The sequence below is a fragment of the Galeopterus variegatus genome, unplaced genomic scaffold (assembly GCF_000696425.1).
Source record: "Galeopterus variegatus unplaced genomic scaffold, G_variegatus-3.0.2 Scaffold4940, whole genome shotgun sequence".
In the NCBI taxonomy this organism is placed as follows: Eukaryota; Metazoa; Chordata; class Mammalia; order Dermoptera; family Cynocephalidae; genus Galeopterus; species Galeopterus variegatus.
The window spans coordinates 71,585-89,098 of record NW_007731051.1 but is presented as its reverse complement, the minus strand read 5'-3'; the positions used below and the strand labels follow the sequence as shown (position 1 = coordinate 89,098).

Here is a 17,514-nt window from a genome sequence, read left to right as displayed (position 1 = left end):
ACTGCACTGAACTTACCCATGACTGTCACCAACTGCTGCATTACCATCTAGTCCTTCTTTCAAAACTCTTGGTGTGAGCTAGATAATATGGGATGAGAAAATAGACACTGAAAACGGAGGTAGAGGATAGTGGGACATGTTTGGTTTCTTTTTATACATATATAACATATATAATGCTATTTAGATAATGAGAGTGTTCAAAAATAGAACTGCAGTGCTCAGATTCCAAAAAGAAGCATACTCAAGGAAAACTTCGAAGCTCAGTATAAAAAGGCATGGGTTTGGGTCATTTTCTAAATGTGATTACAAGTCTCTCTCAGTTTTATCATTGGAAAATAAAGAGACTGAACTAGACGATCTCAGAATCCTTTTCTGTTGAAATACTTATGATGCTGTTAGTATAGCCCTACCTTATTTTATTGTGCTGATATTTTTTCATTTTCCATAATTTTATAATTAAAAAATAAGTTCCTCCATTACTTGAAAAAAGGTAGGCAGTGGTAAATGATATTTAATAATCACACTGAGCAAATAATGAGCATTAGTTTCTCATTCAGTGTGTACCTATTTAAAATCCAAGACATCCTTGAAGAAAGAGCACAGAAAAGTGGTGAATAACTTGGCCCCTGCAACCACACTGACTCTGTTGTGATACCAGCTTTACCACTTGACATGTAACTTTTGGCTTGGTAGTATACCCACTTTTTAAAAATTCTCTAATTCAAATATACCTAAAAGTACTTACACATTTTTATTAACATGTCATATAAAACGTAATATCCCAGAAACTAAGATTATAAATCTATTGTTTTATTGTTATACATGTAACATGCCATATGTTCCCCCTCTTATTTGGAAACATGGAAATAAGCATCCTTCAGGCTGTACACTAAAACCAAATATACTTTGCATATTCTGATTATTTTCTGTGTCATTTGAGCTTAGTTTTCCCTCTACATATGTTTCCAATAAAAATGCATGATATTTAAGACAGCTATACATCAATATATTAAAGGAATTTTTAATAAATATTTCTTGTCAGTTGTTTCAAGAACTCACATCTTGGGTCTTCTCTTTGGTCCAGAAATTCAATGCTTCTTTTACCGAGGGTAACTGTAGGTAGATACCTCATGTGTCCATCTGCGATCATAGAACACATGATAACATATGACCAGTCAGTGGATCTAGAAAGAGTTCCAAGTGGCTACAGTGTCCGTATTTCCACACAGGCTTCCCATTATCTCAGTATTTCAGAGGAGTATTGAAGTATCCAAAGGAAATGCTAAAATATAAAAAATAATTAAAAAATAAAACTTAACTATAATGTAAGGTAGTTGAATTTTATGTCCCACTGAGAATAATTATTCACAGAAAAACAAATAAGTTATGTTTGCATGACTACTTAAAAAGTGACCTAACAATTAAAAATAACCTGGCCAAACCAATTATTTGGGGGCACAAGTAAGAAACTAAAAATTTAACAACACTAAAATTATTTACTGGAATTTTTCTCTTCTCAGTCATTATGGTGAACAAAAGGAAGTACATTACTTTGAAGATTTATTATCACATTCACGCACCTTGCTGTCAAGCTCAGTACCTAACAAGGCAAATGCAAGAATTTAACTTCATGGAAAAGTCAATGACAGAGCTTTCTAACAGGTAGAAGCAAATCTCTTCATTTTTAATGCCAATCATTCAAATAGCATGTCCCTAAGACCGCTTCTTTCTTCATTAAAAGCATGTTCCTACTTCATCCCAATATCAACTCTGTAAATTGAGATCTTCCACAAATTTGTACAAGCGATGTTGGGTATAACAAGAGAATATAACACATAGAGGACTAGATCCCAACTAAAGATATACACTGGCTTGGGCAGAAATCTGAGTTTTCAGAAATCTCTTGGGTCATTGTATGTGGACAGTAATTCTTCCATTTATAGGTGCAGACACATCTATGGCTTTTTACATCATCACTATTTTAAATGAAAGAGACTGCAAGATCATTATAGATAAGTATGTTAGAATATCTGGAACTAATTCAAATAAAGTAAACTCTCCTGAACAATTTTCTGCCCTAGAATAATCCCTAGAGGAAAAAGTCTTAGGTCTTGCCAAGAAAGAGGAAATAAATGCCGAGTAATGTGAAAACCCTGTAATGTGAAAAGAACATTACTAAAGTAAATTGAGTAATGAATTATGAGTTTCACATTATAATTCTGTTTACCTAAGACAAATAATATTTAAGCTAGATTGAAGGGCAAAGCAGCCCCACGTTCCATTACATAACAGCACCCCTGGCAAAGGAGGATCTTATTGTGGCTGCTAGAGCGTCTCTGCACAAGCAGCCCGAAGGTTCAGAATAAGAGAGCCTTGGAACTAGAGAGATTAGGTAATCATAGTTCTGCAGTTTTAGGTTAGATTGGAGCCTTTCAATTAAGGCCTGAATCTAGGTCAGATGTAACAATAATGATCTTTAGTTTGTTAATTCAATCCCTTAATCTCAGTCCAATATCAATTCAATAACAGTTTCTACAAGAAAGAAATTGTTATTTTCTACCAAGGGAACACTGTCTAAGTCTTCCACTCTTATTTACTTACCTTGGTTTGCCACCAGCTCAATTAAGCATCATGATCTCGTCGGCATATGTAGTCAAACACTGACTCTTCCTTGTCTTAAAGGCCTTAGAAAAAGAGTCACAAAAATACTTATCTGAACCAGCTAAAGAACTTTATTGTGTAATGAGCTCCACTAAAATTTGGCAGTTTTCATGAGAGAGAGACAGAGTGTGTGTGTGTGTGTGTGTGTGTGTGTGTGTGTGTGTGTGTGTGTGTGCTTGTGTGTGTAGGTATGGCATGGCTGGTACAGGAATCTGAACCCTTGACTTTGCTTGTGGTTATAACACTGCAGCCAAACCGACTGAGCTACCTGGCCAGCCTAGAAGTTTTCAGTTTCTTCAATGAATAGATTAAATCCAGCAACTCCAAATGTAATATATATCACTTTTAAGATTTACAACTATGCCTAAGCATTGTGCCTCTATTATTGGTAAGTGGAACTACCTGTTATGATCACAGCTACTGTGAATTAAATTATAACTCCAAGATGGAAAATTAATACATGCGTAAAGCAAAATTCTCTATGTCTCTTCTGGCTGAATTCAAAGACCTACTAATGTTTTCTCTCTATCTGAATGAGGCAAAAGCATGTGAAAAATGATGTGATGCCTACACAGCAGCTGAGAATCTGAATTTATCTGCTCTCATTAGAGAAATACATCGAAAATATTAACTGATGAATATGTTGCCTCAAAATATGCCGTAGTCTATAGTAATTCTCTACAACCCATACATATTGCCACACTGGAAAGTTAGATAGAGATGTAATATGCATTTATCTTCTAAAAAAGCAAAAATGGCTTGTTTTGCACCAAATCTCCAAATAAGAAAAACAAAAAGAGCTAGAAAAATGTAAAATGCATGTGCTTGAAAGCATTAAAAAACTGACAAGAAATGAACTGTGGGGCTGATAGTTTGAAGAAAAGCCTGAGAGCTAAACCCTGCATTCAGGGTCTCTTTTCTCTAAAATTATGGAATAATTTTAGTAGCCACAAATGAAACCTGAAAACCTTGGTGGAACTTTCTGTTGACACTTCACCCTAAGGGACAACAAATGAAATTGAAGGTCTACCAAAGAGAAGAGTCCTTTGTAAACAACCAGGCTTTTATTTGAGACCACAAAGGGTTTTCTTCTTGGAGTAGGGAAATAGATAATAGATCGGTCCTCAGTGAAACTCAAGCCAAGCTTGAATCATCTAATTTTTTGACTGGGTTATGGCTTTCAGGAATTTTTACTCCTTCATTCCTAGCTGCCAGGTAGAAAAACCAGAAATCCTCCCTTAAAGAAGATAACATTATAAAAAGTCTTGAATTGGTTCTATAACTTTTGACACACAAAAACACCTGGACTGTCCCCTTTACTATGGACCAGCCTAGCAGCCCTGCCCATTGCCCAACAGCACCTTGAAGGGCCACTTGGCTGCAATCCCAGCTAGTGGCCCTGCCCTCTACCCATAAGCAACTGGGTGGGCCCACTCATTACAGATCTGTCTAGCAGCTCTGACCACCACCCAGGAAGTGGCTGGTGGGGACCCTTGCTACAGGCCTGCCTAGTGGCCTTGCAGTCAGTCCAAGAAGCAACTGAACAGGCACCTCACTGCAGGCTTGGCTAGCAGCCCCATTTACAGCAGGAAAAGCAGGTGGATCCCTCACTGCAGCCCTGCCATCTGGCCTCACCCAATTCCTGAGAAGCAGCTAAGCAGCTCTGCCCTTGGCAGACCAGCTCCAGACCACTGAGAGAATCAGAACCTCAGATTAAGCCCTAAGAAGTGGCACATGGAAGGGCCACCAGCAGACCCCACTCAATTATCTCATCCAAAGTACACCAGTGTCCCTGGCTCAGAGACATATTTCAGCTGTCATGCCCTGGAGAACCCACCACCGAGTCTTTGAGTCATCATACACACATGTAATTCGTGAGAAACAGATTGGCTGATGTGCCCCTGGTGGGCCCACCTGAGCAGCACAGAGACCCTGACATGCCATATCCCCACACCCCCACACTGAGAATCAATCCAGAAACCACATCCCTAGAAAGCCATTTCCTGAGATGACTATACCAAGGGTGCATGTGCACAACCCCAGCCCATGAACCAACATAGCAATCCCTCCCCCAACAATGTTGTGCCATTGCCACCACAAACCTTCCAAGCACAGATCACTGAGTCACTCATGGACATAGCAAAAGTGGATTACAGCTAAACAAATGACATAGAGTCTACACTATGCATCCCTCTTGAACAAAGCCATTGCACTTTATCCAATAGAAGTAAATCTCTTCCTCACACAAACCACTCCACAAACTCAAGGAGGTGACTGTTCCACCACACACACAAATATCAACGTAGGGAAACATGAATACCGAGGTAGCATGGCATGCTATAGATTTTATGACCCCCAACTTCATTGAGCCTTAATCCCCACTGTAGCTGTTGGGAGGCAGGGAAATTCTATTATGATAATTGAAAGGTGGGGCCTTCAAAATGTGATTAGATTCTAAGAACGATGTCTAGTGAATGGATGAATAATGGTGCTCATAGGCTTGATTATAAGGGCTTTAAAAGGAGAGTACATGATGAACTGTCTTGCTGTCTCTGCTCTACCATGTTCTGTGATGTGAGACCCCTGGGATGTCTTTGCCACCACCAAGGCTTCACCAGCTGTGTTGCCTGGACTTTGGGCTTCCCAGTCTCAGAAACATAAGCAACAATTTTCACTATCTTTATAATAACCCCATTCCAAGCATTCTGTTATAAGTAACAGAAATGGACTAACAAACCCAATAAAACAAAATAATCCTCCAGAAACTGATCCCAAAGAAGTGGAAACTTTTGACTTGCCAAAATAGAAATTCTAATTAATGATCTTAAGGAAACTCACTGAGATACAAGAGAATGCAGACTCACAAGGCCCTGCTTGGGTCCTGAGGCATGGAGCAGGGAAAGTCAAACACTGCCATGCCCAGGTAAGAGCACACCAAAAACACCATTTCCATACAGGTAGCCAACTATAGGGAAGGACTTGATCATACCTGTATCAGTACTGGACAGATCATCTAGGCAACAAACTGGCAGAAGGGCAGTTAATCTATCAGAAGGACAGAACAAATTTATGGTTAGTAGAGAGATGAGGGGGAAGGGGGCAACAGGGGGAAGGGGTATTGTATAAGGGGTATAAACTATATGTATGATTTGTAATAATGAATGTGCTAAATTTTAAAAAGAGAGAATGCAGACAAACCATTCAACAAAATGAAAATATTATTCATAATCTGAATGAGAAATTCATCAAAGCGATAGACATCACTAAGAAAAATCAAACAGAACTCTTGGAATCTCATTGAATGAAATAAAAAATACATATGAGAGTCTCAACAACAGACTGAGCAAGCAGAAGAATTTCTAACCTTGAAGACAGTAGTGTTATAATAACACAGGAATCAAAAAGAAAAAAAAAAAAAGAAAAAGGAATGAACAAAGCTTCTGAGATCTATGGGATACTATTAAGCCAACAAATATTTGAATTGTGGGCATTCCAGAAGGAGAAGAAAACAAAAAAAAATATTGAAAAACTATTCAATAAAAAAATAGCTGTAAAGTTTGCTAGTCTTGGCAAAGATATGAACATCCAAATTCACTAAGCACAAAGATCCCCAAACAGATTCAACACAAACAGAACATCTCCAAGACACATTGTAGTCAGACTGTCCAAAGGTAAAGACAAACAGAAAACTTTGAAAAGAGCAAGAGAAAAACATCAAGTCACATTCAAAGGAATTCCCACTAGACTAACAGCAGACTACTCAGCAGAAACCCTGCAGCCCAGCAAAAAATGGGATGACATATTCAGACCACTGAAAGAAAAAACTGCCAGCCAAGAATGTCAGATCCAGTAAAACTCTTCTTCAGAAATATGGGACAAATAAAGTCTTTCTCAGCCAAGACAAAAAATAATGCAATTCACCACCACCAGACTTGCCTTATAAGAAATGCTCAGAGGACTCCTACATCTAGAAAAGAACGAGCAATAACAACCATTAATAAAACACCTGAATATATGTAACTTACTTGTAGAGTAGGTACACAAATTAGAAAGAGATATGAACCAAACTTTATCAATACAGAAAACCACCAAACCTCAAGGATAAAAAATAAGAGAGGAATAAAAGAACAAAGGATACACAAAACAGTCAGAAAATACAAACATAGTGACAGGAGTAAGACCTCACTTATCAATAATAACATTGAATGTAAATGGATTAAATTCCTCAGTTAAAAGACATACACTAACTAAATGCATAGAAACACATGACCCATCCATATGCTGCCTACAAGAAACACACCTTACCTACAAACACACACATAGACTGAAAGTGAAGGGTTAGAAAAAGATATGCCATGCAAATGGAAAACAAAAGAGAGCAGGAGTAGGAAAAGCATATACTCATAAGGATAAACGGATCAATACAGCAAGAGGATATAGCAATTATAAATACCCATGCACTCAATACCAGAACATCCAGATATATAAAGCATATATTATGAGACTTAGAAGGAGAGATAGACACTGATACAATATAGCTGCGTACTTTAAGACTCCACTCACAACATTACACAGATCATCCAGATAGAAAATCAACATGAAAACATCCGATTTAAATGACACCATCAACCTGATGGACCGAACAGACATGTAACGAGTAGTTCACCCAGCAGCTGCAGAATACTCATTCTTTTCTAAAGCACATGAAACACTGTCCAGGACTGACCATATTTTAGGCCACAAAATTAGTCTCAACAACTTCAAAAACCATAATCATATCAAGCATTTTTTCTCACCAAAAGTGAATAAAAACTGGATATAAATAACAAGAACTTGTGAAACTACACAAATACAAGGATATTAAACAATAGGCTCTTGAACAACCAATGGGTCAAAGAAGAGATTAAGAAGGAAATCAAAAAAATTCTTGAAACTAATGAAAACCAAAATACAATATACCAAAATGTATGGGACAAAGCCAACGTGTTATTAAGAGGAAAGTTTATAGCCATAAAAACCTATGTCAAGAAAATAGAAAGATCTGAAGTAAACAGCCTAACAATCGACTTCAAGGAACGGCAAAACCAAAAACAAACTAAACCCAAAAAATAAAAGAAATGAAATCATAAGATCAGAAATAAATGAAATTGATATTAAAATACAGTACAAAAGATCAAATGGAGCTTTGGTTCTTTGAAAAACAAACAAAATTGCTGAACCATTAGCCATATAAAACAAGAAAAAAGAGAAAAAAAACAAATGTATAAATTCCTGTAGACAGTTGTCCTGCCAAGACTGAACCAAGAAGAAATAGAAAACCTAAATATACCAATAACAAGTAACAAGATAGAATCAGTAATAAAATATCTCACAACAAAGAAAAGCCCAGGACCAGATGGCTTTACTGCTGAATTAGTAATTAGGTACAGGCGAAGATAAGCTATGACGTAGCATGCCTCTCAAATATGTATAACTTTAACCTCATACTAAGGAAATTATCACATTCAGATTGAGGATATTCTACAAAGCAAACAGGAGATATTCCTCAAAATGTTAATATACTAAAAAGCCAAAAAAGTACTAAGAACTGTTGTAGATTACAATAACAAAAGAGAAATAGCAACTAAATTCAATATATGATCCTGGATTTGACACTGGACACCTATCCCTACAAACAAAATTAACTTCAAATGGATGAAAACCTAGACGTAAAAGATAAAAACACCAAATATCTGGATAAAATAGAGTAAATCTTAATGACTTTGGATTGTGCAATGAATTCTCACATATGACACTAAAATCACAAACAATAAGTGAATAAGTATATAAACAGAACTAAAATTTTCCTCAAAATTAAAAACTGTTGTATTTCAAAGGATGCCATCAAGAAAATAAATGCAATCCCCAGAATGGGAGATAATATATGCATATGATAAGGGAGATTTTACAATTCAAAAATCTAAGGGAAAAAAACAGCCCAAATAAAAGGTGAGGAAATGGTTTAAGTAGACATTTCTCCAAGAAAAATATACAAATAACCAACAAGCACATGAAAAGATGCTTAATGTTATTATATTTTAGGGGATTGCAAATCAGAATCATAATGAGTACCACTCCATACCCACTAGGGTACTTAAAATAAAAAATACAGACAATAATAAATGTTTCTGAGGATGGGGGAGATTGGAATACTCAGTGCAGATGAGACTATCCAATGTTACAGTCGCTTTGGAAAACAATTTGGCAGTTCCTCAAACACCAATACAAAATTTAAGTTAGACAAGAGGAATAAGTTCTGGAGATCTACTGTGTAACATGGTGACTATAGTTAGTATCAACTTACTGTATACTTGAAAATACTGAGAGAATAGATTTTGTGTTCTCACGACCAAAAAAAAAAAAAAAAAGAACATATATTTAATTAGCTTTATTTAGCCAGTACACAGTTTATATGTACATACAAAAATCATGTTGTATACCATAAATATATTTATTTGTCAGTATAAAAACTGATAAATAATTTTTAAAGTTAAACATAGAGTTAAAATGTTATCCAGAAATTCCATTCCTAGGTATAGACACAAGAAAATTGAAAATATATTTTCACACACACACACAAACAAAACTATAAACAAAAGCTTATTACAGCCTTATTCACAATATCCAAAAGATGAAAACAGCCCAAATTCCCATCAACTGATGAATGGGTAAACAAAATATGTATATACATACAATAGAATGTTATTTATCCACAGAAAGGAAGCAAATTGCTTCATTCAAAAACTTTCATGGACCTTGAAAACGTTATGCTAAGTGTACAGACACGAAGAACACATGTTGTAATATTCTATTCATATGAAATATCCAAAATAGGTAAATCCATAGAGAGAAAAAATAGACCACTGTTTGTCAGGGGCTAGCGGGAGGTGGACACACAGAGTAACTACTAATTGCTACCAAGTTTCTTTTTGGTACAAAAAAGTGTTCTAGAATTAGATAGCAGTGACAGCTGCAGAACTTTGCAAACATACTAAAAATCGCTGAATTATACAGTTTAAACTGTTTAATCTTAGGGTATGTTAATTTCCTATCAAATAAAATGTTGCTTTTATATCACTCCATTTCCTTCTCTCCTCCTTTGTGCTGCTGTCATACAGATGACATCTTTACACATTATAAGAACATTAATAAAGATTTCTACTCATTGTTTATTCAGTTGTCTTTTAAGTCAGAAGAGAGTAGAAAAGAGTTGAAAACAGACAGATAGATGTATACTGCCCTTTATGTTTGCGATGTAGTTACCTTAACTGTGCTCCTTATTTCTTCATGTAGATTCAAGATACTGTCTTGTGCCCTTTTATTTCAGCCTAAAGTACTCTCTTTTTATCCCTTATAAAGCAAGTCGACTAGCAATACTTCCTCTCAGCTTTGTTTATGTGAGAATATTTTATAGTTTTCTTCGTTTTTGAAGGATGATTTAACATGATATATAATTCTTAATGAGAGTAGTTTTTGTTTTTTTTGTTTTTGTTTTTGTTTTTTCTTTCAGCACTTTGAATAAGTCACCCCATTCCTTCCTGGCATCCATGGTTTCTGATGGGATGTTGGATATTAATTTTATTAATAGTTCCTTGTAGGCAATGAGCTGCATCTTTCTGCATTCCAGGTCTTTGGCCCCAATGGTTTGATTGTGATGTATCCAGCTGTGTATCTCTTCAGCTCACCCCGACTGGAGTTTGCTAAGCTTCTTTTACATGTGGATGCATGTTTTTCATCAAATTTTAAAAGTTTTGTCATTATATTATTTAAATATTCTTTTTTTTTTTTCTCATATCTCTGTCTCCTCTTACTTTGGGACTCCCATTATGTGCATGTTGGTTTCGTTGGGGTTGTCCCACAGGTCTCTGAGACTGATAATTTTCTGCCTTCTTTTCTTTCTGTCCCTCAGATGGGATTAACTCAGTGACCCTTTTTCAAATTCACTGATTCTTTCCTATACTTGCTTAAATCTGCTATTCAGCCCTTGCATGATATTTTAAATTCAGATATGGTACTTTATACTCTACTTTTTCCTTTTGTTCCTTTTTATAATTTGCATCTCATTAATGTAAATAATTTATTTGTTTAGCCATTATTCTACAGTTCTTTCCTTCAGTTCTAAGATATGCACACTGGAGAATGGCAGAAATCTAATACGGCCACCCTGTGATGAACACTATGATTTGGGATTCAATAACTCCCTGACTCATTGACCAGATAAAGAACATTTGAAAGTAAACTACTGAGAAATTATTGGACTTTCAAAGAGACACAACTTAATGCCATCAGGAGTGCCATCTTTGTTGTGGGTGACGTCAGAGGGCCATTCACAAAAAAATGGAGCAGCACAAGAAAGTCTTTTAACAAAATGGAAATAGTATGTACAGAAACATGTTATGGGAGGCAGCCTGGACTTCAAACTGATGTCATAATGAGATAAGATCTTAACTGGCCTGCAAGCTTCTATATTTTGCCTCCCCACTCTGGGATCGCTGAATTGCCATTTAAAAGTCTGGGAAACTCACTAGAAAGACCTTGTGTGCATACTCCTGTTTCCACATAGAGAGAGAAAGGGATCCAGCAGAGCCCAGCTTTCTAGCCATCCCTGCCAAAGCATCATTTATATGAAATTATCTTGGACCCTACATAAAAGCCCAGCAAGCCATCAGCTGAATACCAGAGACTGACCTCAGTCCATGCCATTCAGAGCAGAATGTTTCAATTTCTGACAAAATGTCTAACACAAAAAACCATAAGATGTAATAAAATACTGATTACTTTAAGGTACTTAGATTTGCAATATTTTCTTATGTACCAATACATAACAGGAACAAGAGAAATGGCAAGCTGATTCTAAAATCATATTAAAATTAAAGGATCCAACAACCCAAGTAAGAAATGGGAAAAGATCTTAATAGATGTTTCTCAAAAGATGATATATAAACGGGCAACAGGCATATGGAAAAATCCTCAACATCATTAATCATTAAGAAAATGCAAATCAAAACAATGATAACATACCACCTCACTACAGTTAGAATGTCTATTATCAAAAAGACAAAGGAAAACAAATGTTGGCAAGGATGTGGAGGAAAGGGAACATTTGCACAGTTGGTGAGAGTGTAAACTAGTACGGCCATCATGGAGAACAGAATAGAGGTTCCTCAAAAAATTAAAAACAGAACGACCAAATGATTCAGCAATCTCTCTACAGGGTATAAGCCCAAAGGAAATTATATCAGTATGTCAAAGAGATTCTGTATTCCCATGTTTAGTGAAGCACTATTTACAATAACCAAGGTATGGAATCAACCTGTGTCCAACAACAGATGAAAAATATATATGGTTTATTTGCACAATGGTATACTATTCAGCCATAAAAAATATGAAATCCTGTCATTTGTTGCAACATAGATGGACCTGGAGGACATTATGATAAGTGAAGTAAGCCAGGCACTGAAAGACAAATACCACATGACCTCACTCATATGTGATATTTAAAAAAAAAAAAAAGTTGGTATTATAGAAGCAGAGAACAGAACAGTGATTCGTAAAGACTGGGGAGGGGAAGAAAAGAGAAGAAAAAATAAGGATAGGTTGGTCATCAGGTACAAAATTACAATTAAATAGATGAATAAGTTCTGGTGTTCTATTGTACAATAAGGTGACTATGGTTAACAGTTAAGTTTGTATATTACACATGAGTAATTGACAAAGTTTATGGAGTGGATTCCATGCCCAGTTATAGGACAAGGAACAGACAGCACAAAGATAATTCAGTAAACTTCCCTGACTTCAGGGAACTTACAGACCAATGAACAGAAACAGACAATTAACCAATATCTTTATCTCATCACTCCATATAACTACACAAATTTGAAAATTAACTACATATCTGAAATTAACTACATAACTACATGACTTAGTCATGTAAACTCTGGTACACTCAAATGCTTGATATTATTTGGTGAATAGTGTCATGTTTGGGAAGAGCTTGAAATGGTATCAGAAATCTTCAAGTAATAAGAATAGGGATAAAAATAACAATAGAAAGTTCCTCATACAGTGTGGTTTACCAATGAAAAGAATTCATTTCTTCACAGCTTTAGCCCCTCACAATCTACACCAAATAGGAAAAGTAGGAACAATTAGTTACTTTGACCACATGTTTTCTACGATATTAGGGGCAGATAAAATTTTATTTCAAGACTGATGCAGAGAGAAATTTTATAAACAAAGATTTTATGAATGAGGTTTCTACCAGATAAAATAATAGGTTCTGGTCTCTTTATTGCCTTTAATAAAGGAAATAAGCACGAAAACAATATACACTCCAACATCTTTCCTGAAAATGATATTTTCCAAAATACATGACATCAAGCTCTGCATTGGAAATGTAAACCTCATGGATTATGGATTATGCTGATTTTACACATAAAAGGCCGAGCCTAGGTCCATTTTAGAAGGTGATGAACACTGTAAGTAAATAGGAGTAGGGATATTGAAAAATAGAAGAGGTATTATCAGATATTCTAAACTACATGGGAAGGTTAATGGATTATCTTTGTGAAAATACAGCACCAACCAAAGCTGCACCACCTGTGGAGATAATATAATTTCTCAATTAGAAAAATAAGTAAGATTTAGTCACTTTTCTGCATATCTCCCTTGATCATTCAGACTTTTTGTATACTTAGCCTCCTTTTGATTAGCATTAAAATTCTGAAGCATTATTCCTCTTCAGCCTTAATATGCTAAGCAATATGAAAAAATTGTGTATCTAAAGTCTATTACAAATACAAAAATAAAATACTTCAAATATTAGTATGATCTATATTTGTATAGGGAGAAGTGAACCAAGTTTTTACATCCTATTTCTTATTTTATTCTTCTGAAATCTGTAATGAGCACTATTGATTCTAAAAAAAAAAGATTTAACATTATTTAGGAAAGAAACATGAGAAGATCTCCCATTAACCAGAATAAATTTACAATATTAACTACAGCACGTAAATCAATAGTTTCGACAGAGCCATTTTACACCCAAAAAATGAACATATCTTTTCCTAAGAAATTATGAAAATCTTAAAAGTATATTTTGATCACTGGAAGTATTTACATAATAAATGTTATTCATTGTGTCAAAGTTTATTAAATCTGGGGGGAAATGTACTACAATTATATAATCGCACATGGCTTTCCTGGAAGAAGAAACTCTTCGTTGAAAATGGGTGACTCATTCATCTGCCACTTCATTTTCTGTTTCTGGTCCAGAGCTTCTTCATTGCATTTTTTATCTCCATGTTTCTCAGAGTATAGATTAGGGGGTTCAGCATGGGGGTGATAACAGTGTAAAACACAGTCAAGGATTTATCAATTGGTAAGGAAGAAGAAGGAGGTCTCACATACATAAAAATACAAGGGACAAAGAAGAGGACCACCACAGTGATGTGGGAGCCACTGGTGGATATGGCTTTGCGCCTCCCTTCCTGACTAAGGTTCTTCAGAGACTGCAGAATGACCCCATAGGAGATGAGTAAGAGCACAAAGATGACCACACAGATTGCCCCGTCATTGGCAACCACAGTGAGGCCAATAACATAGGTGTCAGTGCAGGCAAGTTTTAATAAGGGGTACATGTCACAGATGAAGTGGTCAATGACATTGGGGCCACAGAAGGGAAGGTTGTAAACAAAGAGAAGTTGAATGACAGCATGCACAAAACCTCCAGCCCAGGCCAACAGCAACAGCAGAACACACAGCCGTTGGTTCATGATCATCAAGTAATGCAGGGGTTTGCAGATGGCCACGTAGCGGTCATAGGCCATGACAACCAGGAGTAAAATCTCAGCACCACCAAATAAGTGCCCTATAAAAAGCTGAGTCATGCAGGCTTGGAAGGAAATGGTTTTCCTCTCATAGAGTAAGTCAATAATCATATTCGGGGTAACTGTAGTAGAGTAAACAGCATCCATAAATGATAAGTAACCAAGAAAGAAGTACATAGGGGCATCCAAGGCTGGGCTGACCACCACAGTCATCACAATGAGGAGGTTGCCTACCATCGTCAGGACGTAGATGAGCAAGAACAGAACAAATAGTATTTTCTGACCCTGGAGGCTCTGGGTGAGCCCCAAGAGGACAAACTCAGTCACATTGTTCCTTTGTTTCATATGTCCTTCCTTATGTCTTTATTTCAGTGGTCAGGACAAAATTATCTGCAAATATAATTATTACTAGTGGTTTCATGAAATTTTAGGACAATTTGATTATTCACTTAACAAAAGGCATTATGAAGGATTACGTTCCAGAATCATCACAGATTATAAGAATACAAGGCTGATTAAAGCAGCTCCCTAACATTAGAAATCTTACAGACCAAGAGAAAGAGAAATAATTAATTAGAGGCATATGTGGAAAAAAGGACAAATTATTAAATAAACTACCCACAACTAGTTTTCCATCTGAAAGCCAATAAAATTGTTCACATAGCTAATAAGGTAAACAAAAAATAAATAAAAATGGATTAAAGATTTAATGTAAAACAAAAGCAAGTCTTAAGAGACCACTGCTCTCACATTAATAAAGGAGATGAATTTCTACATTCCAGAAGTGGAAAAATCTTAGCTAATAATTAAAATCCCAAATAAACATATCTGACAATTTCAAAATTTCTTAAGAACTTAGGAAAGGATACCATAAAGTGAATAGACAAAAGTAGTTTGGAGAAGAGATTTAAATTTTAAGGGACATACACAGAGTAAATATCTAACATAGACAAAAATCTCTAAGCAATTAATAAATAAACAAACCAATAGAAAGGTGGGCAAATGATATAAACCCGAAATCTTGATAGCATAGCCTAGTACACACCTATGCTACATGGTAAAGGCTAGGCCACAAACCTCTACAGCATGTTACTGTATGGAATACTGTGTAGGCAATTGTGCCACAATGGTAAGTATTTGAGTATCTAAACATAGAACAGGTACAGTAAAAATACAGTATAAAAGATAAGAAATGGTACACCTGTCTAAGGCACTTACCATGAATGGAGCTTGCGGGACTAGAAGTTGCTCCGGGTGAGTCAGTGAGTGAGTGGTGAGTGAATGTGAAGGCCTTGGATATTACTGTACACTACTGTAGACTATATAAACACTGCACACAAAATTTGTTTTAAAAATTAAATAATGTGCTATGATGCTATGATGGTTATGATGTCATTAGGTGATAGGAATTTTTTTGGCTCCATTATAATCTTATGGGACCACTGTCATGTATGCAGTCTGTCTTTGGCCAAAACATCATCATGCAGCCCATGGGAAAATATAAATGTATATATGTATATATATATGTGTATATATATATATATATATATGTATATGTATGTATGTATATATACACACACACACATATATATGTATATATCTGTTGTAAACATAGTTTACAATTTTAATGGTAATGCAGGAGGAGGCAAGCAGTGTGTTAAAGGATGAAAATGATGGGAGGGAAGAATGCAAGCAACAAAAATGAGAGAGAGAGAAAAAGAAGACTTCACACACAAAAAAACTATAAGTAGTACTAATATTCATTAGTCCAGTTATCTCTTAAAATAATCCTAGCAGTGACAGCCACTTGCTCTCAAAATCTCTGCTGACATTCACTTCAGTCTGACCTCATATATTCTGCCCTACGTGCTCCTCACATTACATGAATTGTCTGTGTTCCTGTGGCTAACCTCTGCTTATGCACATGTTTCCATCCTCTTTATCACTCTTAACAAAAGTGCTCCTGCAATTTTCTCCTCCATTTTTATATCATCAATTTTCCGGAATATATTGCATTATTCTGTCAGCATATTTATATGGTGTATTTCCATGCTTAAAAATATGTATGCTTTGACGCCACATCCCTTTGAAGCTAGCACCCCCACCCCTAATTTTCTGTTCCTCACTTTACTACATCCAGTGGTCAATTTCAGTCCTCTTCTTACTTGACCTATCATTCCGGTGAATTGAAGAAACCGGGTGCCTGAAAGTCACTCACTCAGCTTCTACAGATGGTATATCATTCTCTAACTTTTTTTCTAATTTAATTTTATTTTATCAATATACAACGTAGTTTATTTTCATGTCTCTTTACCGAATCTTCCCTTCCCCCTTCCTCTCCTCACTCCATCAACATCGTATCTGTTCACTTGTCTTAACAAGTTCAAGGAATTGTGATTATGGTGTCTTCTTCCCTGCACCCCCGCATTTGTTTCTGTATTTATTTATTTATTTTTAGCTTTTACCATGCTAAACAATGCTTATGGAACACATCAGTTGATCCTAATATGAGATTTACAAATACTTGCCCATCAAAATATTCCCCCACATAGTTACACTTGAAATTAGTTTCTAAGAACACTGTTAGAGAATGCAAATTTATTCTAGATTTTTATAATATTAAAATACACAAAAGAGTATTACAGAATTGAGTCAATCCACATATATTTTAGCAATCACAAAGGCCCCCTAATGTGGCTGATTACCAAAATCAAATAGAACTTATAAAAGATGGTGAATTTCCATACCACCGAAGTACTGTTGCATAACGTAAAGCTGCCTAGTTCAGAATCTTATGTATAAATGTATTTCCAGGGTTACCTGCATGAGGAGACAATCATTCAGTCCCAGTTCTGGATCATAGTGCCTTCTCCCTTGTCCTAAAGGATAAGTTTGGTGCACTGACACTGTCTCTGTGAACATAGAGAGCAAAGTTAACACATAAGCCATCACCAGACCTTGAAATGTTTCCACATGACCAACTCTT

At 35.8% G+C, this 17,514-nt stretch overlaps 1 protein-coding gene across 1 annotated transcript; it reads right to left on the bottom strand.

Moving 5' to 3' along the window:
• Positions 1 to 13,952: 13,952 nt before the first annotated feature.
• On the bottom strand, positions 13,953 to 14,873 carry LOC103604057 (olfactory receptor 4A15-like). The gene has a single exon (XM_008588643.1). It carries the CDS (start codon positions 14,871 to 14,873, stop codon positions 13,953 to 13,955), a length of 921 nt encoding a protein of 306 aa, XP_008586865.1.
• Between the last annotated feature and the right edge of the window lie 2,641 nt (positions 14,874 to 17,514).

Excerpts from the sequence above, each read along its gene's own strand:
- LOC103604057 (XM_008588643.1), bottom strand. The coding sequence starts at position 14,873 with ATGAAACAAAGGAACAATGTGACTGAGTTTGTCCTCTTGGGGCTCACC.